This window comes from Rhamphochromis longiceps, linkage group LG6 (assembly GCF_057381845.1).
Source record: "Rhamphochromis longiceps isolate RC_006_pf linkage group LG6, R_longiceps_female_GT1.1, whole genome shotgun sequence".
In the NCBI taxonomy this organism is placed as follows: Eukaryota; Metazoa; Chordata; class Actinopteri; order Cichliformes; family Cichlidae; genus Rhamphochromis; species Rhamphochromis longiceps.
The window spans coordinates 5,449,896-5,471,235 of record NC_140562.1 but is presented as its reverse complement, the minus strand read 5'-3'; the positions used below and the strand labels follow the sequence as shown (position 1 = coordinate 5,471,235).

The 21,340-nt window shown below is 39.6% G+C and overlaps 1 protein-coding gene across 37 annotated transcripts; it reads left to right on the top strand.

The window, feature by feature from the left end:
* The first annotated feature begins 1,472 nt into the window (after window positions 1–1,472).
* Window positions 1,473–17,341, top strand: LOC146667321 (uncharacterized). 37 transcript variants are annotated; one of them, XM_085408973.1, is made up of 15 exons: window positions 4,732–5,628; window positions 6,276–6,354; window positions 6,660–6,704; window positions 7,910–7,954; window positions 8,750–8,794; window positions 9,962–10,006; window positions 10,707–10,751; window positions 11,547–11,591; window positions 12,387–12,431; window positions 13,227–13,271; window positions 14,067–14,111; window positions 14,812–14,856; window positions 15,770–15,899; window positions 16,099–16,193; window positions 16,396–17,337. In XM_085408973.1, exons 1-15 carry the CDS (start codon window positions 5,504–5,506, stop codon window positions 16,405–16,407), a joined length of 891 nt encoding a protein of 296 aa, XP_085265099.1. In that variant the 5' UTR covers window positions 4,732–5,503; the 3' UTR covers window positions 16,408–17,337. The 37 variants fall into 37 exon arrangements, with proteins under 37 accessions (XP_085265121.1, XP_085265133.1, XP_085265108.1 ...); XM_085408975.1 differs by having other exon boundaries at window positions 4,734–5,628; window positions 6,276–6,333; window positions 16,396–17,336; XM_085409010.1 differs by lacking the exon at window positions 4,732–5,628 and adding an exon at window positions 5,651–5,706 and having other exon boundaries at window positions 16,396–17,334.
* Window positions 17,342–21,340: the final 3,999 nt, after the last annotated feature.

Genomic DNA, 21,340 nt, shown 5'->3' with positions numbered 1-21,340 from the left:
AAATGCATGAACTAGTTTTTCAGCGTCACTAAGAGACAGGATATTTCTAACTTTAGAGATGTTGCACAAATGAAAGAAAGCAGTCTTACATATTTGTTTAATATGTGCATTGAAGGACATGTCTTGGTCAAAAATGACTCCAAGGTTCCTCACAGTATAACTGGAGGCCAAGGTAATGCCATCCAGAGTAAGAATCTGGTTAGATACCATATTTCTAAGATTTTCAGGGCCGAGTACAATAACCTCAGTTTGATCTGAATTAAGAAGCAGAAAGTTAGCGGCCATCCAGGTCTTTATGTCTTTAAGACATTCCTGCACTTTAACTAATTGGTGTGTGTTATCTGGCTTCATGGACAGATAGAGCTGGGTGTCATCTGCATAGCAGTGAAAATGTATGCTATGTCTTCTAATGATACTGCCTAGGGGAAGCATGTATAATGTAAACAGAATTGGTCCTAGCACTGAACCCTGTGGAACTCCATAATTGACCTTAGTGGGTGAAGAGGACTCTCCATTTACATGAACAAATTGTAGTCTATTAGATAGATATGATACAAACCACTGGAGTGCAGTACCTGTAATACCTACAGCATGCTCTAATCGCTCTAATAGGATATTATGGTCAACAGTATCGAACGCTGCACTAAGGCCTAGCAGGACAAGCACAGAGATGAGTCCACTGTCAGAGGCCATAAGAAGATCATTTGTAACCTTCGCTAAAGCGGTTTCTGTGCTGTGATGAACTCTGAAACCTGACTGAAACTCTTCAAATAAGCCATTCCTCTGCAGATGATCTGTTAGCTGTTTGACAACTACTCTTTCAAGGATTTTTGATATGAAAGGAAGGTTGGAGATTGGCCTATAATTAGCTAAGACTGCTGGGTCTAGAGATGGCTTTTTGAGTAAAGGTTTAACTACAGCCAGCTTGAAGGCCTGTGGTACATAGCCGATTATTAGAGATAGGTTGATCATATTTAAGATTGAAGCATTAATTAATGGCAGGACTTCTTTGAGCAGTTTTGTAGGAATGGGGTCTAAAAGACACGGAGGATTGGAGGAAGTAATTATAGAAGTTAACTCAGAAAGATCAATTGGAGAAAAAGAGTCTAACTTAACATCAACGGTACTAAAAGTAGCTGTAGATAATGTTACATCTGTGGGATGATTATTGGTAATTTTTTTCTCTAATGATAAGAATTTTATTTGTGAAGAAGTTCATGAAGTCATTACTAGTTAACGATGGTTGGCTCAAAAGAGCTCTGACTGTTTGTCAGCCTGGCTACAGTGCTGAAGAGAAACCTGGGGTTGTTCTTATTGTCTTCAATCAGTGACAAATAGTAAGATGTTCTGGCTTTGCGGGGGGCTTTCTTATAAATCAGCAAAATATTTCTCCAATTATGATGATCCTCTAAATTTGTGACACGCCATTTCCTCTCCAGCTTACGAGTCATCTGCTTTAGGCTACATGTTTGAGAATTATACCACAGAGTCAGGTACTTCTGATCTGAGACCTTAGTTTTCACAGGAGCTACAGTATCCAGAGTCATATGTAGTGAGGAGGTAAAATTATTATTAACAAGATAATTGACCTCTGTTGGGGTAGCGTTCAGATAGCTGCTCTGCTCTGTGTTGGTACAGGTCATTGAAGATGATAACAGTGGGTGGATTACATTCTTAAACATAGTTACAGCGCTTTCAGAAAGACATCTGTGATAAAGTCTACTCTCCACTGCTGTGTAATCAATTATTGTAAATGTAAATGTTATCAGGAAATGATCAGACAGGAGAGGGTTTTCAGGAAACACTGTTAAATGTTCAGTTTCTATGCCATATGTTAAAAACAAGATCTAGAGTGTGATTAAAGTGGTGGGTGGGTTCTTTTACATGTTGAGAGAAGCCAATTGAGTCTAATAACAGATTAAATGCCATGTTGAGGCTGTCATTCTTAGCATCTACATGGATGTTAAAATCACCCACAATAATTATTTTATCTGAGCTGAGCACTAAATCAGATAAAAAGTCTGAGAAATCAGAGAGAAACTCTGTGTAAGGCCCAGGTGGACAATTAGATGATAACAAATAAGACTGGTTTCTAAAATTTTTCAGCTGGGGTGGACAATGCTAAGCATCAGGCTTTCAAATGAATTAAAAGTCTGTCTTGGTCTTTCATTAATTAATAGGCTGGTGTGAAAAATTGCTGCCACACCGCCCCCTCGGCCTGTGCTTCGAGGTTTCTGGTAGTTAGAATGACTCGGGGGTGTTGATTCATTTAAACTAACATAATCATCCTGCTAAAACCAGGTTTCTGTAAGGCAGAGTAAATCGATTTGTTGATCAATTATTAAGTCATGTACTAACAGAGACTTGGAGGAGAGAGACCTAATATTTAATAATCCACATTTCACTGTTTTACTCTTTAGTTAGGATGTGGATACTGTATTGTTCTTTCTTTGTAATTGTTTATGTTTAAGTTGTTTGTTGCTGGTTTTTAGATTGTTTTTTGTCTTTTTGGAAGCTGACACAGTCTCTATGGAGATGGGTTTTTGGGGGGGTAGCAGGAGGAGAGAAGCTGCAGAGAGGCGTGTAAGACTGCAACTCTGCTTCCTGGTCCCAACTCTGGATAGTCATATTATGGGGGGTTTAATTAATTTGTCCATATTTCTAGAAATGAGAGCTGCCGTCTCTCCTTATAAGACCAGGTTTCCTCCAGAAGGTTTGCCAATTATCTATGAAGCCCACATCGTTTCTGGGACACCACTCAGACAGCCAGCAATTTAAGGAGAACATGCGGCTAAACATGTCACTCCTGGTCTGATTGGGGAGGGGACCAGAGAAAACTACAGAGTCCCACATTGTTTTGGCAAAGTTACACACCGATTCAATATTGATTTTAGTGACCTCCGATTGGCGTAACCGGGTGTCATTACTGCCGACGTGAATTATGATTTTACTGAATTTACGTTTACCCTTAGCCAGTAGTTTTAAATTTCCTTCAATGTTGCCTGTTCTGGCCCCTGGAAGACAATTGACTATGGTTTCCGGTGTCTCTAGCTTCACATGTCTGAGAACAGAATTGCCAATTACCAGAGTTTGACCCCCGACGGGTGTGTCGCCGAGTGGGGAAAAACGGTTAGACATATGTATGAATTTGAGGAGTGGACCCAAAATGCTGACACAAAGGAACGTGAAAGAAAATTTGAATATTAACAGAAAGCAAGCCGTTTATTAATCTCTACTTTTAAGATTAGGCTTCAAACTTTCCTTTTTGCTAAAGCATATAGTTAGGGCTGGATCAGGTGACCCTGGATCCTCCCTTAGTTGTGCTGCAATAGACGTAGGCAGCCGGGGGATTCCCATGAAGCACTGAGTTTTTTCCTTTCCAGTCACCTTTCTCACTCACTGTGTGTTAATAGACCTCTCTGCACTGAATCATACTTGTTATTAATCCACAGCATGTCTTTGTCCTGTCTTCCTTTTCTCACCCCAACTGGTCACAGCAGATGCCCGCCGCTCCCTGAGCCTGGTTCTGCTGGAGGTTTCTTCCTGTTAAAAGGGAGTTTTTCCTTCCCACTGTCGCCAAAGCGCTTGCTCATAGGTGGTCATATGATTGTTGGGTTTTTCTCTGTATCTATTATTGTGCGATCTACTGTACAATATAAAGCGCCTTCAGGCGATTGTTGTTGTGATTTGGCGCTATATAAATAAAATTTAATTAAATTAAAAGATTACAAAACAAAAGGCAGAGGTGAAGCTAAACAATAACCTAACCTGGGGAAAATATTTTTTATTAAAAAAAACAAACAAACCATGAAACCTGACATGGATACAAAGATACCTGGAACATGGAAACGTGGCACCAAAGACAACAGATGACCTGACACTGAACAAATGAGGACAGGACTTACAGTGGCTTGCAAAAGTATTCGGCCCCCTTTAACTTTCCCACATTTTGGCACATTACAGCCACAAACATGAATCAATTTTATTGGAATTCCACGTGAAAGACCAATACAAAGTGGTGTACACGTGAGAAGTGGAACAAAAATCATACATGATTCCAAACATTTTTTACAAATAAATAACTGAAAAGTGGGGTGTGCGCAATTATTCAGCCCCCTGAGTCAATACTTTGTAGAACCACCTTTTGCTGCAATTGGATTCCATTAAAATTGATTTGTGTCACGGCTGGGAAGGCGAGCCGTGTGGTGTGGAGGAAGGAGGACCCAAGATGCAAGCAGTGGATGAAAATGCTAGTGAAGTTTATTTACAAGGTGTAGTGGCAAACAAGCAGTGGGGCATGACAAATAACTGAAGACACCTAAACTGGGAAGAACTAAAATAACAGACCTGGGTGCATACAACAAAGGGATGCGCGGCAGCCGCCGAGCAGGACACCGAGTAACAGGCAGGAGAACACACAGGGCTTAAATACACACACCAGTAATCAGGGGATGAGAGACAGGAGGGCAACACGGCTGGGAGGAATCAGAGCTGACGGGACAGGGGAAACGTAAACTGAACACACTCACATCAGACAGAGACCTTCACAATAAAACAGGAAACTCAGACACGGGGAACCAAACAAGACACAGAACTAAACAGACAGATTCACAAACAGACGGGGTGACAGCATAGACAGAGACACAGACGCAGACTCAGAGGCAGACCAAATATAACACATAGAAATCAAACAATAATAATCATCATCATCATCATCATCATCATCATAATAATAATAATAAACTAAAAGCGCTGGGTCACCGACCCAGGACCATGACAATTTGTGTTTGTGGCAGTAATGTGACAAAATGTGGAAAAGAGGGACGAATACTTTTGCAAGCCACTGCAAGTACACAGAGAGATAATGAGGGGATGAGGAACAGCTGGGACAAGGGGAAACAAAACTAGACTCACTGCATATAGGACAAAGACTTTCCCAATAAAACAGACATCACAAGGGTAATCTAATAAACAAATGAACTTAGCAAACCTAAAGAACTTATAAATAAACATCGACATCTAAACAAACTAAAACTTAAAACGCTGGGTCAACAGACCCAGGAAAGTGACAGTAAAATCATTTATTATACACATTATACTTATTTTCTTAAATTGCTTATCTATTATCTGTATTTTAACTTGGGGGTCTAGGGGTGCTGCATGTTTATGATAACACACTGACAATATCAGGACAATTTTAGCCTTACTCTATCAGTGAACAGCATGCCCATGCTAACTTAAACTAGACCAGCAAGCTAACCCCATGTGTATTAAGTGTTACTTCAGAATAGGAACCAAACAAATTAACGGAACGAAATTAACTGTAACAGCAGTTTGCAAAACATTGTGACAGTTCTCAAGTGTTCCTACCTCAAATCCAGCACGTGTTGCTGTGTTTTTGTTGTTAAATGGACGAGGAGAGACCGGTGGCTGGTGAGAGGATGCAGCATTTCGTCAGTGGAGCATAGAACAACGTCTCTGATTGGTCAAAAAGTGAGTAAAGATGCATCTGATTGTTCGAAAGCGTCAACCAAAGAGCTGCTGGTCACGGCAAGATACAAACTCGCCGGAGCTCTGCGTGAACGGCACATCCGGGACCTTCAGCACTCAGGAGAGATTTATCTTGAGGTATGTATTTACCTTTGATATCCATGCGTCGACGCAAGCTCCGCGAGGTAAAGTTGTATGTTTAACAAGCTAATTAAGGTTAGTTAAACGGAATTAAAACAATACACAACCGATTTGAACAAATTGAAAGTGGTGAATGATGATAAATGCTAAAAAATTACTTAAGATTTATCTTTAACAATAGATATTAGAAGTTAAATTTAACTGTTTTTAAATTCCCACCGGAGTTAAAGGGACCTGCGGCCTTGCATGTGCTCTGCATCTTCAACTGCAGAGACAGTCAGTCTAAGCTCAGTGTAGCTAACTGCAACACACTTCTTTTTTTTTCAACACAAGATATGCTTGGGGGGATTTAAATGATAATATTAATGTTTTCTTATTCAGCACAAATCAATAATATTATAGTTATTTGCTCACGGTCTGGGTCTCTGGCCCAGCGTTTCTGATGTTATTCTAAGGTTTTTGAGTTTCTTATGTTTAATGGCGGGTTAGTTGAGTTTGGCTTAACGTTATTAATATCGTTTTAAGGAGTTTATGTTAGGGCTGTATATTACCACGTTTGTATTTTCATGCCATGTTTCCTGTTTTATTTTGAAAGAGTCTGTTGCGTTCAGTTCATTAATCTCACTTCCCTGTTGTGTCAATAGAATCATTTGTGCAAGCTACTACCCTGCTGTCCCTCTGTCGTGTCTCAACCTCCAACAGGAAAGTAGAAGTCCTCATATGGTAGGACCAGTGATTGTAGTGTGTGTTACACTGTCCTCATATTGTTTTAAGCTGTGAAGGACAGGAGTGTGTTTCAGTTGCCTTCCTCATGTGGTAGGACCAACAACTCTAGTGTGTGTTACACTGTCCTCATATCATTGGGTAGCAGAACCGTACAGTGTTAAGTTTCTATAGAATCTGGTATAAGGAAGTCAGATCCTTCTGTAATAATATTCACTGATACAAATATGATCTGTAGTTAATTAAATAGTCGGGATTTATACTAGAGAATGTTTCTGACGTTATATTGTTGTCTTTTGTTGCAGACACCAAGTGCCGAGGTCCTGTCTCAACCTCCTTCAGACCAATTGGTGAGTGACACACCCACTTCATTCTTCCAACAGGTGAAGATGGATGTTGCAGACAGGACATATCCTAACTTTTGCAGCCGTTACGATAATAACGCGCTGTTTGCACGATGAGCACAGCTTCCAAGCTCCCCTAAATTGACCGTGCGCTTCGTGTTGTGTGTGCGCGAGTCTGTGCATTTAGTGGCGTCTGTGCAGAAATGACTAGTAAGACAAGGCTGCAAACTATTCTCACAGACTTCAAGTGTGCACTTGAATCCAAAACGATCTCTCTCTCTCCCTCTGGCTCTGTTGAGATGCCACTGGGAGAGTAACGACTGCCCCTCCCCCCCTCTGCTCAGCAAACAGGTGGCTGTTTTTGCACCCCTCCCCCTCTGCTCTGCAAACACGTGGCTGCTTTTGCACCCCTCCCCCCTCTGCTCAACAAACACGTGGCTGCTTTTGCACCCCTCCCCTCTCTGCTGAGGGCAAAAACAAGGCTCATGTGCAAAGTGAAGCAAAATAACATTGACAGAGGTTCAGAGAAAGGAGAAAAAAACGGAGCAGGCTCCCGTTGTTCACTTCAAGGAGGCGGCTCTACGGGCCGTTTTGTTTGTGACCGACACACACAGTATATATATATATTCTCAATCACATTCACACCACTCTCTTATATCAGTTCCACTACATCAAGACTATTTTATGGTGGTCAGCTGTTTTATTGTCATGTATTTTGCATAGTAAGATAACCATGTCCTCCATTCAAAAGCACTGAAAATGTCTATGGTGGTGCTGTACCTAATATTGTGCTCATTTGATCCAAAACCTATTTTTCCTTTATTTTGAAGGCTGAGGCTTAGATCCATTAGGTATTCACGAGAAAGGCATTATCGCATGTCAGGATTACAGTATATCGAAAATATGTGATTATAATGGGAGTCAATGGGGCCCAAACGGATACAAGGGTAAAAGGAGGTAGTACATATGTGAATCTTCTTTACTATACACCACACCATAGAGGGGATCATTGAATTTCAAAAATAATCCTAAAACACACATCCTGGCCAAGTTTCATGCAACTAGTCTTTAAAATGACTGATATATTGAGAATCAAAAATCCAAAGTTACCCAAGCGGGTCCCTTTTTTCGCTAGGGTAAAACGAGGGTTAAATAGTCGGGATTTATACTAGAGAATGTTTCTGACGTTATATTGTTGTCTTTTGTTGCAGACACCAAGTGCCGAGGTCCTGCCTCAACCTCCTTCAGACCAATTGGTGAGTGACACACCCACTTCATTCTTCCAACAGGTTACACATTATTTTTTTGTATTTGGCATCAAGTATATGTGTCAGTTGGGCCTAGTGCATAAATGAAATGCACTTTAATTGTACTAAAACAATCAGTTTTAGTCGAAGTTAACCAAAACCAACATTAGCATTAGGATAAAGTAATTGTCTATACCATTTGTTAGTCCAAACTTTCCCTTAAAGCATCAGCTTGATCTTTATTCTGACAAAATTTGATATTTTTGTCGTTTTACACATGTTTTTGTCAAAATAAGCTCCCGCTGATCAGTTTACATGATTTAATTTCTGGGGAAATAGATGGCTGTACATCAGTGTTGGGTTTAGAGCTTTTATTGACAACAGCAGGAGAAGTTAGAAGTCAGGAATGTGAACTCTACATGTGTTCAGTCGTCATGTCCTCATATTGTTTTAAGCTGTGAAGGACAGGAGTGTGTTTAAGTAGAAGTCCTCATATGGTAGGACCAGTGATTGTAGTGTGTGTGTTACACTGTCCTCATATTGTTTTAAGCTGTGAAGGACAGGAGTGTGTTTCAGTTGCCTTCCTCATGTGGTAGGACCAACAACTCTAGTGTGTGTTACACTGTCCTCATATCGTTGGGTAGCAGAACCGTACAGTGTTAAGTTTCTATAGAATCTGGTATAAGGAAGTCAGATCCTTCTGTAATAATATTCACTGATACAAATATGATCTGTAGTTAATTAAATAGTCGGGATTTATACTAGAGAATGTTTCTGACGTTATATTGTTGTCTTTTGTTGCAGACACCAAGTGCCGAGGTCCTGTCTCAACCTCCTTCAGACCAATTGGTGAGTGACACACCCACTTCATTCTTCCAACAGGTGAAGATGGATGTTGCAGACAGGACATATCCTAACTTTTGCAGCCGTTACGATAATAACGCGCTGTTTGCACGATGAGCACAGCTTCCAAGCTCCCCTAAATTGACCGTGCGCTTCGTGTTGTGTGTGCGCGAGTCTGTGCATTTAGTGGCGTCTGTGCAGAAATGACTAGTAAGACAAGGCTGCAAACTATTCTCACAGACTTCAAGTGTGCACTTGAATCCAAAACGATCTCTCTCTCTCCCTCCGGCTCTGTTGAGATGCCACTGGGAGAGTAACGACTGCCCCTCCCCCCCTCTGCTCAGCAAACAGGTGGCTGTTTTTGCACCCCTCCCCCTCTGCTCTGCAAACACGTGGCTGCTTTTGCACCCCTCCCCTCTCTGCTGAGGGCAAAAACAAGGTTCATGTGCAAAGTGAAGCAAAATAACATTGACAGAGGTTCAGAGAAAGGAGAAAAAAACGGAGCAGGCTCCCGTTGTTCACTTCAAGGAGGCGGCTCTACGGGCCGTTTTGTTTGTGACCGACACACACAGTATATATATATATATATTCTCAATCACATTCACACCACTCTCTTATATCAGTTCCACTACATCAAGACTATTTTATGGTGGTCAGCTGTTTTATTGTCATGTATTTTGCATAGTAAGATAACCATGTCCTCCATTCAAAAGCACTGAAAATGTCTATGGTGGTGCTGTACCTAATATTGTGCTCATTTGATCCAAAACCTATTTTTCCTTTATTTTGAAGGCTGAGGCTTAGATCCATTAGGTATTCACGAGAAAGGCATTATCGCATGTCAGGATTACAGTATATCGAAAATATGTGATTATAATGGGAGTCAATGGGGCCCAAACGGATACAAGGGTAAAAGGAGGTAGTACATATGTGAATCTTCTTTACTATACACCACACCATAGAGGGGATCATTGAATTTCAAAAATAATCCTAAAACACACATCCTGGCCAAGTTTCATGCAACTAGTCTTTAAAATGACTGATATATTGAGAATCAAAAATCCAAAGTTACCCAAGCGGGTCCCTTTTTTCGCTAGGGTAAAACGAGGGTTAAATAGTCGGGATTTATACTAGAGAATGTTTCTGACGTTATATTGTTGTCTTTTGTTGCAGACACCAGGTGCCGAGGTCCTGCCTCAACCTCCTTCAGACCAATTGGTGAGTGACACACCCACTTCATTCTTCCAACAGGTTACACATTATTTTTTTGTATTTGGCATCAAGTATATGTGTCAGTTGGGCCTAGTGCATAAATGAAATGCACTTTAATTGTACTAAAACAATCAGTTTTAGTCGAAGTTAACCAAAACCAACATTAGCATTAGGATAAAGTAATTGTCTATACCATTTGTTAGTCCAAACTTTCCCTTAAAGCATCAGCTTGATCTTTATTCTGACAAAATTTGATATTTTTGTCGTTTTACACATGTTTTTGTCAAAATAAGCTCCCGCTGATCAGTTTACATGATTTAATTTCTGGGGAAATAGATGGCTGTACATCAGTGTTGGGTTTAGAGCTTTTATTGACAACAGCAGGAGAAGTTAGAAGTCAGGAATGTGAACTCTACATGTGTTCAGTCGTCATGTCCTCATATTGTTTTAAGCTGTGAAGGACAGGAGTGTGTTTCAGTTGCCTTCCTCATGTGGTAGGACCAACAACTCTAGTGTGTGTTACACTGTCCTCATATCGTTGGGTAGCAGAACCGTACAGTGTTAAGTTTCTATAGAATCTGGTATAAGGAAGTCAGATCCTTCTGTAATAATATTCACTGATACAAATATGATCTGTAGTTAATTAAATAGTCGGGATTTATACTAGAGAATGTTTCTGACGTTATATTGTTGTCTTTTGTTGCAGACACCAGGTGCCGAGGTCCTGCCTCAACCTCCTTCAGACCAATTGGTGAGTGACACACCCACTTCATTCTTCCAACAGGTTACACATTATTTTTTTGTATTTGGCATCAAGTATATGTGTCAGTTGGGCCTAGTGCATAAATGAAATGCACTTTAATTGTACTAAAACAATCAGTTTTAGTCGAAGTTAACCAAAACCAACATTAGCATTAGGATAAAGTAATTGTCTATACCATTTGTTAGTCCAAACTTTCCCTTAAAGCATCAGCTTGATCTTTATTCTGACAAAATTTGATATTTTTGTCGTTTTACACATGTTTTTGTCAAAATAAGCTCCCGCTGATCAGTTTACATGATTTAATTTCTGGGGAAATAGATGGCTGTACATCAGTGTTGGGTTTAGAGCTTTTATTGACAACAGCAGGAGAAGTTAGAAGTCAGGAATGTGAACTCTACATGTGTTCAGTCGTCATGTCCTCATATTGTTTTAAGCTGTGAAGGACAGGAGTGTGTTTAAGTAGAAGTCCTCATATGGTAGGACCAGTGATTGTAGTGTGTGTGTTACACTGTCCTCATATTGTTTTAAGCTGTGAAGGACAGGAGTGTGTTTCAGTTGCCTTCCTCATGTGGTAGGACCAACAACTCTAGTGTGTGTTACACTGTCCTCATATCGTTGGGTAGCAGAACCGTACAGTGTTAAGTTTCTATAGAATCTGGTATAAGGAAGTCAGATCCTTCTGTAATAATATTCACTGATACAAATATGATCTGTAGTTAATTAAATAGTCGGGATTTATACTAGAGAATGTTTCTGACGTTATATTGTTGTCTTTTGTTGCAGACACCAGGTGCCGAGGTCCTGCCTCAACCTCCTTCAGACCAATTGGTGAGTGACACACCCACTTCATTCTTCCAACAGGTTACACATTATTTTTTTGTATTTGGCATCAAGTATATGTGTCAGTTGGGCCTAGTGCATGAATGAAATGCACTTTAATTGTACTAAAACAATCAGTTTTAGTCGAAGTTAACCAAAACCAACATTAGCATTAGGATAAAGTAATTGTCTATACCATTTGTTAGTCCAAACTTTCCCTTAAAGCATCAGCTTGATCTTTATTCTGACAAAATTTGATATTTTTGTCGTTTTACACATGTTTTTGTCAAAATAAGCTTCCGCTGATCAGTTTACATGATTTAATTTCTGGGGAAATAGATGGCTGTACATCAGTGTTGGGTTTAGAGCTTTTATTGACAACAGCAGGAGAAGTTAGAAGTCAGGAATGTGAACTCTACATGTGTTCAGTCGTCATGTCCTCATATTGTTTTAAGCTGTGAAGGACAGGAGTGTGTTTAAGTAGAAGTCCTCATATGGTAGGACCAGTGATTGTAGTGTGTGTGTTACACTGTCCTCATATTGTTTTAAGCTGTGAAGGACAGGAGTGTGTTTCAGTTGCCTTCCTCATGTGGTAGGACCAACAACTCTAGTGTGTGTTACACTGTCCTCATATCGTTGGGTAGCAGAACCGTACAGTGTTAAGTTTCTATAGAATCTGGTATAAGGAAGTCAGATCCTTCTGTAATAATATTCACTGATACAAATATGATCTGTAGTTAATTAAATAGTCGGGATTTATACTAGAGAATGTTTCTGACGTTATATTGTTGTCTTTTGTTGCAGACACCAGGTGCCGAGGTCCTGCCTCAACCTCCTTCAGACCAATTGGTGAGTGACACACCCACTTCATTCTTCCAACAGGTTACACATTATTTTTTTGTATTTGGCATCAAGTATATGTGTCAGTTGGGCCTAGTGCATGAATGAAATGCACTTTAATTGTACTAAAACAATCAGTTTTAGTCGAAGTTAACCAAAACCAACATTAGCATTAGGATAAAGTAATTGTCTATACCATTTGTTAGTCCAAACTTTCCCTTAAAGCATCAGCTTGATCTTTATTCTGACAAAATTTGATATTTTTGTCGTTTTACACATGTTTTTGTCAAAATAAGCTTCCGCTGATCAGTTTACATGATTTAATTTCTGGGGAAATAGATGGCTGTACATCAGTGTTGGGTTTAGAGCTTTTATTGACAACAGCAGGAGAAGTTAGAAGTCAGGAATGTGAACTCTACATGTGTTCAGTCGTCATGTCCTCATATTGTTTTAAGCTGTGAAGGACAGGAGTGTGTTTAAGTAGAAGTCCTCATATGGTAGGACCAGTGATTGTAGTGTGTGTGTTACACTGTCCTCATATTGTTTTAAGCTGTGAAGGACAGGAGTGTGTTTCAGTTGCCTTCCTCATGTGGTAGGACCAACAACTCTAGTGTGTGTTACACTGTCCTCATATCGTTGGGTAGCAGAACCGTACAGTGTTAAGTTTCTATAGAATCTGGTATAAGGAAGTCAGATCCTTCTGTAATAATATTCACTGATACAAATATGATCTGTAGTTAATTAAATAGTCGGGATTTATACTAGAGAATGTTTCTGACGTTATATTGTTGTCTTTTGTTGCAGACACCAGGTGCCGAGGTCCTGCCTCAACCTCCTTCAGACCAATTGGTGAGTGACACACCCACTTCATTCTTCCAACAGGTTACACATTATTTTTTTGTATTTGGCATCAAGTATATGTGTCAGTTGGGCCTAGTGCATGAATGAAATGCACTTTAATTGTACTAAAACAATCAGTTTTAGTCGAAGTTAACCAAAACCAACATTAGCATTAGGATAAAGTAATTGTCTATACCATTTGTTAGTCCAAACTTTCCCTTAAAGCATCAGCTTGATCTTTATTCTGACAAAATTTGATATTTTTGTCGTTTTACACATGTTTTTGTCAAAATAAGCTCCCGCTGATCAGTTTACATGATTTAATTTCTGGGGAAATAGATGGCTGTACATCAGTGTTGGGTTTAGAGCTTTTATTGACAACAGCAGGAGAAGTTAGAAGTCAGGAATGTGAACTCTACATGTGTTCAGTCGTCATGTCCTCATATTGTTTTAAGCTGTGAAGGACAGGAGTGTGTTTAAGTAGAAGTCCTCATATGGTAGGACCAGTGATTGTAGTGTGTGTGTTACACTGTCCTCATATTGTTTTAAGCTGTGAAGGACAGGAGTGTGTTTCAGTTGCCTTCCTCATGTGGTAGGACCAACAACTCTAGTGTGTGTTACACTGTCCTCATATCGTTGGGTAGCAGAACCGTACAGTGTTAAGTTTCTATAGAATCTGGTATAAGGAAGTCAGATCCTTCTGTAATAATATTCACTGATACAAATATGATCTGTAGTTAATTAAATAGTCGGGATTTATACTAGAGAATGTTTCTGACGTTATATTGTTGTCTTTTGTTGCAGACACCAAGTGCCGAGGTCCTGCCTCAACCTCCTTCAGACCAATTGGTGAGTGACACACCCACTTCATTCTTCCAACAGGTTACACATTATTTTTTTGTATTTGGCATCAAGTATATGTGTCAGTTGGGCCTAGTGCATGAATGAAATGCACTTTAATTGTACTAAAACAATCAGTTTTAGTCGAAGTTAACCAAAACCAACATTAGCATTAGGATAAAGTAATTGTCTATACCATTTGTTAGTCCAAACTTTCCCTTAAAGCATCAGCTTGATCTTTATTCTGACAAAATTTGATATTTTTGTCGTTTTACACATGTTTTTGTCAAAATAAGCTCCCGCTGATCAGTTTACATGATTTAATTTCTGGGGAAATAGATGGCTGTACATCAGTGTTGGGTTTAGAGCTTTTATTGACAACAGCAGGAGAAGTTAGAAGTCAGGAATGTGAACTCTACATGTGTTCAGTCGTCATGTCCTCATATTGTTTTAAGCTGTGAAGGACAGGAGTGTGTTTCAGTTGCCTTCCTCATGTGGTAGGACCAACAACTCTAGTGTGTGTTACACTGTCCTCATATCGTTGGGTAGCAGAACCGTACAGTGTTAAGTTTCTATAGAATCTGGTATAAGGAAGTCAGATCCTTCTGTAATAATATTCACTGATACAAATATGATCTGTAGTTAATTAAATAGTCGGGATTTATACTAGAGAATGTTTCTGACGTTATATTGTTGTCTTTTGTTGCAGACACCAAGTGCCGAGGTCCTGCCTCAACCTCCTTCAGACCAATTGGTGAGTGACACACCCACTTCATTCTTCCAACAGGTTACACATTATTTTTTTGTATTTGGCATCAAGTATATGTGTCAGTTGGGCCTAGTGCATAAATGAAATGCACTTTAATTGTACTAAAACAATCAGTTTTAGTCGAAGTTAACCAAAACCAACATTAGCATTAGGATAAAGTAATTGTCTATACCATTTGTTAGTCCAAACTTTCCCTTTAAAGCATCAGCTTGATCTTTATTCCTACTAAATTTGATATTTCTGTGTTACATTGTCCTCAGATTGTTTTAAGCTGTGAAGGACATGAATTTGGGTTTTTTTAGCCTTTCTCAATTGGTAGAACCAACAACTCTAGTTTGTGTTACATTGAAACTGAACAGCAGGGATGTTTGTCATGAAGATAATAACACTCTATCCGATTTCAAACAATCACACTGTGATGAGTATTATTAGTAGATTATGTTCACATGTAAAATATTCATATCAAATGGTAAATATTCTATATTTATATAGCGCTTTACTAGTCCCTAAGGACCCCAAAGCGCTTTACACATCCAGTCATCCACCCATTCACACAGACATTCACACACTGGTGATGGCAGCTACATTGTAGCCACAGCCACCCTGGGGCGCACTGACAGAGGCGAGGCTGCCGGACACTTGCGCCACCGGGCCCTCTGACCACCACCAGTAGGCAACAGGTGAAGTGTCTTTCCCAAGGACACAACGACCGAGACTGTCGGAGCTGGGGCTCGAACCGGCAACCTTCTGATTACAACTCTTGAGCCACGACCGCCCCTTAGCCCCTTAATGTAGAATTACACACTGCCCAACGCTGACTTTGCCTACAATGCAGAGAAAAAAGCAAACAGACCTATTGCATGCATTGATTCTCATATTTCACTGTTACTTTTCAAAGGCTCAAGGACCAAGTATTCCGGGGGTTCCAAGCCACACGCTTTACTCAGCTGCCCTGGACAACATGAAGGGCACCTCTGCCTCAATCACCCTGGACAACAAAAACATTAGCAACACTTCACCAAGAAGGGGTAAAGGCACCAAAATACAAAATGTTTTAGGTTAATATACTTGTGATCAAAGAACAAGTTTGTTTTCAGACATGACACTATTCAGAGCTTTTATCATAAATCATTTCATCTTATTTGATTCCCAGCAGAACACAGCACTTCAAATGGTTCATTCCAAGCATCCTTAAAGGAGCAATAAGCAATATCTTTTCACTGCTAGGTGTGCTGTTTTGCACTGCCTGTGAACCAAACCAAAGTCTATGGCTGGAGATCAACACAGAGAGAGGGATTGTGACTTCATGCTGTACTCCAGATGTAATTACACCTCTAGTTCTTCACATAGTCATTTTTAATTCCTTCAACCTAAGTATGATGAATTGTGCTTATTGCTCCTTTAAAGTGCTCCAGTAGAAAGCAAGGTTTAAGAACATTTTGTATTCACATTATAAACTAGAATATTTTCTATCTTTTCTTGCATTCACATTAAGATATTTTCTTTTGTTTCCATTTATGACAGCTGGGACGGTGAGAAGCAAGTGGACAAATGATGAAGTGAAGGTTGCTGAGCGGCATGTTTCACTTCATAAAAAGCTGCAAAGTACCAGGTAAAAAGGAATGTGACTGCTGCCTCCAAGCAGAGCCGGCAGCTCTGAAAGGCAGAGACTGGGTTGTCATAAGGTACTACAGCCACAACAGGATCATAGCATTAAAAGAAAGATGCAAGAAAAAAAGAAACAAGCAAGAGAGATACTTTGTTACTTCCACAGTTATGTCAGTATTGCAGTTTTCTGTATTGCATTGTTCTTACTCATAAATCTGTGGTTTATGCTGGGTGCTTTTTGCAATTAAATGATAAAAAAGGCAGATAATGTTCCACGTTTTTATTCACATGAACATTCACTACAAAATGAATTAATGCATTACAATATCAAGACTTAAAAAGTAGACTGACCACATTTGACCCATGTCTTTTTTTTTTTTTAAAGTCTTTACACAGCTCAGATTTACTGTTTTATTAACACATAAATGTCTGATATTTCTGTCAGAAGTTACCCAACTGATGAGCATTACTATTGTGCATCCATGTCTATTATATTGTAATCTCAAAAGGAGCCAAGCTAAAAATGCAGAACCTACCGTTACCTGGTCCTTATAAGTCATGTATACTTGAAAATTATGTGTTTCCATGGGCTTCACAATTCACCTAAACATGAAATATCTGTGTGTGACCTTATGGTACTCATAAGTCACATAAACCTGACAGTGTCCTCACAAGTAGCATTAAATTCAGGTTTGACCAAAATTTAGCCCTAGCCAAAATCTCAACAGATGGGTGTGTTCCTGGAAGCATGGGTCAAATTTTTTGAGATTCCCATGCCTCTAGGACCTTCGGAAAGGCACGTTCCCATTTGTCACATTTTTGTCATATGTACTGATATATCACGAAAACACGTATGTGTGTGTGTGTGTGTGTGTGTGTGTGTGTGTGTGTGTGTGTATGAAGGTTTAATTTAATGTGCCAGTTGTGACTTTGCACGTTAAACTCCCAAACTTCTTCTATTAACGTTTTTTTATTTGTGAAGGTCAGATCGAAAACATCTCCTCTTGTGGGTGTGACATTGAAAAAAATGATTTTTTTAACTGGATGCCAGTTGGAAAGTTGCCCAAACAACTTACAGATTGTCTCTAACAAAGACAAGTATTTCTATTTTATGTTTCCTTTCTTAAGGAATGTCAGTAAAAATTGTAGATGCTTTTTTCTTTTACTATCACTGTCACAAATTGAAATATTATTTTGGAAAAACTGTTTAGTTCAGGAAAATTTTCTCACCATAAACATTTGTTTTCCTAATAAAAGAAAACGTTAGATTTATCATATAGCGCAGACATACGTGTTTAGATGGTTTCCACTGGGTTTTTTGTAGATTATATCATTTGTGCATGTCATATCCTATCTGATAGTAACAGTAACACATTTCTCTAAGTTGGATGTTTTGTCAGTCGAACTTTGTGATAAGAGTAAAGTTTGCCTTATTTAAGGCAGGTCTGCTATTTTTGTACTTTATGTTAGTAAGTAAGTAAGAAAGACACATGTTTGGTGATATTTCCATTTTACCAGTGACAGCACGTTGTTGACATGGCAAAACCAGTGTGCTAACTACATGAATGGAACAATGTGAACACAGCAAAGTTGTCTTTGATGCTGGAATCAGCTTTAAAGGGTTGACATCTTTGTGGTTATATATCACCAAATCAACAGGTTCCAGAGCAGCCTATTTGTCTGTACTACAAAGGTGGTTCACTTGTCTTTGTGTTTCCCAGATTGAGCATTACTATTAAATATATAGGTCATTAGATCATTATGAGAAGACGTTATACTTCATTCTAATCTGCCGCTATGTTTCTTTCTGCTGAAACATAGCGGCAGACCTGGCTACTACACACATCAAGAACCTGTCAATTATTAAATAATTAATTACAGTTCACCCATCCATCTGCTTATTATTATCAGGGTCACTAGGGGCTGGAGACTATCCCAGCTACCACAGGGTGAGAGGCAGGGTACACCCTGTTGCCAATCTGTCATAGGGCTAACAGAGAGACACAAAAAAACATTCACACCTATGGGCAATTTAGAATCACCAATTTACCTAACAGTCCATGTCCTAGGACTGTGGGGGAAAGCAGACTACCTGGAGAGAACCTACGCAAACACGGGGAGAACATGCAAACTCCACACCATGCCACCATGCTGTCTCATTAATTTAAAAACTCAGTTTGTTCATTTTAGTTTGATCTGCCACAAAGTGACTTCCACATCTGCTTCATTAGGGTGTGAGACAGAAAACTTTAATGTTTAAAATGATCCAGTGTAAATTTTAGAGCTCTAACCCATATCAGTCACCTTAGGAATAACAGCAGCACTGAGAGCACAGTCAGCATAAAATAATTAACTGGAATTAAAATGCTTATTTTACCTCTCTGTGCACTAAATCCCCAGATTAGAAAATTTGCTGCAGCGTTAAGTGTCCTTTTTACAACAGTCTTGCTTGTTTTATTTTTATGTTCTTTACAGATTTTTATTCACCATTTGACAAAAAGTCTGGAGTAGGTGGCACTCATAGGGATCGCTTTCTAACCCCAAACCTAACCCCAAATCTATCTATTGATTTTCTGAAGGAGTAATTACGTGAGACGAAACCTTGATGATGCTTTCATATGCTAGATTGTATGTTACCAATGAATGTTTGCCCATTACTAACAATAACCCTGGGTTCCATGCTACAAATCAACTTTAGTACAAAAGTTGTGCAAAAGTCTCAAATCTGTGAGTCACCCGATATTACTTCATATTTTTCATCCAGCCAAACTTGACTTTATGGAGAGGATATAGCTGACGAGGTAGTGCCGGCCACTTACTAATCAGGAAAAAAGTGTCTTTCTACAGCTATCTGTACAGTGAAGGATCTGCCATGGTTTGGGGCTGGATTTGACCCAGTGATTTTGGGGATCTTGTCAAAACTGATGAAATTATGAACACAGAAAAATACTGTCATATTTTGATCCATCACAGAATACCAACTGTAAATCATCTGATTGGCAATGTCTTCATTTTTAAGCATGACAATGATCCCAAACACACTGGCAATCACTCAAAGCATACCTGGATGTGTTAGTAGCATTTAATCTTGTATAAGATAAGATAAGATAAGATAAGATAAGATAAGATAAGATAGAACTTTATTAATCCCTCGGGTGGGTTCCTCTGGGAAATTCGACTTCCAAAAAAAGCACAGCAACGACCGAAGTTAGTTACAGAACTGTTATATATATATATATACACACACACACACACACACACACACACACACACACATATATAAATACAGAGACAAATATAAATAAAATATACAAAGGGGATAAATAGAATAAATAGGAATAAAAAATAAAAATACAAGTGAATTGCACATTTCAAGTATTGAGTCTATTGCACTGTTGACTATTTACAAAAAGTATTGCACAAGGTATTGTACAGTGAGGTGAAGAGGCACTACAGCTTAGTTGTTCCCCCCTCCTTTGTCCTCCTGTTTCCCCTCCCTCTCCCCTCCAGAGAGGAGTTAAACAGTCTGATGGCGTGTGGGACAAAGGAGTTTTTTATAATCTAGAAGCGAAGGTGTTCTTCAGTATATCTTTGTTACTAGACATATATGATTTAAGGATTTCCAACAATAGCAACATGGAAGTAAAATATGCAAATATACCAAATATACAAACATAAAAGAACCAACTTCCTCATACTTAGCGCAGTATGCTTTAAATCCAATTATGCAACATAGCCGTTCTATCACTTGTCAGATTTCCCAAATTGTGTCACGGTAGACCTCTCCTGAATCTATCAAAGATTCCTGTCATTTATTCCAGTACAGCTGTTCACTTCAAAGCTCTGATTGCACTGTATCTCACGTTCCTCCCTCAAGGGTTGATGAATTCATTACATATAGGCTCCATCAGGATCAAAATACTACATTTAAAAGTGGCTGCATTAATTTTAGTTCAGTGGAATAAAATGTAGAAAACAAAACATGTCTGCAGTAGAGTGATCTTAACTTTTTTTCTGTCTATTGGTATTCAGGACAGTTGATGCCTCAAAATAGGGATCTGAGAGAGTGAGGCATCACTTATATGGACCTGAATTGCACATAACTTGTCAAGGCTAGGAGTGCGGGCAGGCAGAGATGAGGATCCAAACGCAGGACTCAGGAGACTGAATACAACTCAAAACCTCAGCTTTGTTGCTGGTGACAAAACAAAAACCTAAACCAGAATAAGCTGAAACAGAATTATAATGATCAAAACAGGATAAGTAAAGAATCAGAATGCAAACCATAATACAATGGAATATAAGAAACTTAAATTGCTGGGTCAAAACCCAGAACCGTGACAGTACCCCCCATCTAAGGGCTGGCTCCCGACAGCCCTAAATAAAAACAGAAGGACAAAAACAAGATCACCAGACCAGGGCGGGTGGAGGGGGTCCAGGATGGGTGGACAGAAACAAAACAAAAGACAAGGAGCAGGATTCCAGACACACATGAAAACAGTTCAAAACAAAACAAAACTGGGTCTAACATGAGTCCATGAAAAGTTCAGGGGTTCAACCCGGAGGTCAACAGCACATGAGCCACATCCAAAACAGTTCAGGGGGCCGGCCGTGCGGACAGCAGCGGCGGAGGTGATGCAGGCGAAGCAAATCAGGAGGCCGGCCACACGGAAGGCAGCGGCGGCGACAGAACAGTTCCGGAGGCCGACCACTAAGCCAGCGGCGGCAACGAAATCGTTCAGGAGGCCGCACTTGACGATAATGATGTCCAGCTAGGGGCCTCGAGAGCAGCCAGCGAAGGCGAGATGGTACAGGCCAAGATGGATCTGACAGCGGTGTAGCAACCGCGGGACCAGACGAG

Coding starts and splice junctions, on each gene's coding strand:
- LOC146667321 (XM_085408973.1), top strand. CDS start 5,504: ATGCATCTGATTGTTCGAAAGCGTCAACCAAAGAGCTGCTGGTCACGG. Junction 8,795..9,961: donor AACCTCCTTCAGACCAATTG/GTGAGTGACACA, acceptor CTTTTGTTGCAG/ACACCAGGTGCCGAGGTCCT. Junction 11,592..12,386: donor AACCTCCTTCAGACCAATTG/GTGAGTGACACA, acceptor CTTTTGTTGCAG/ACACCAGGTGCCGAGGTCCT.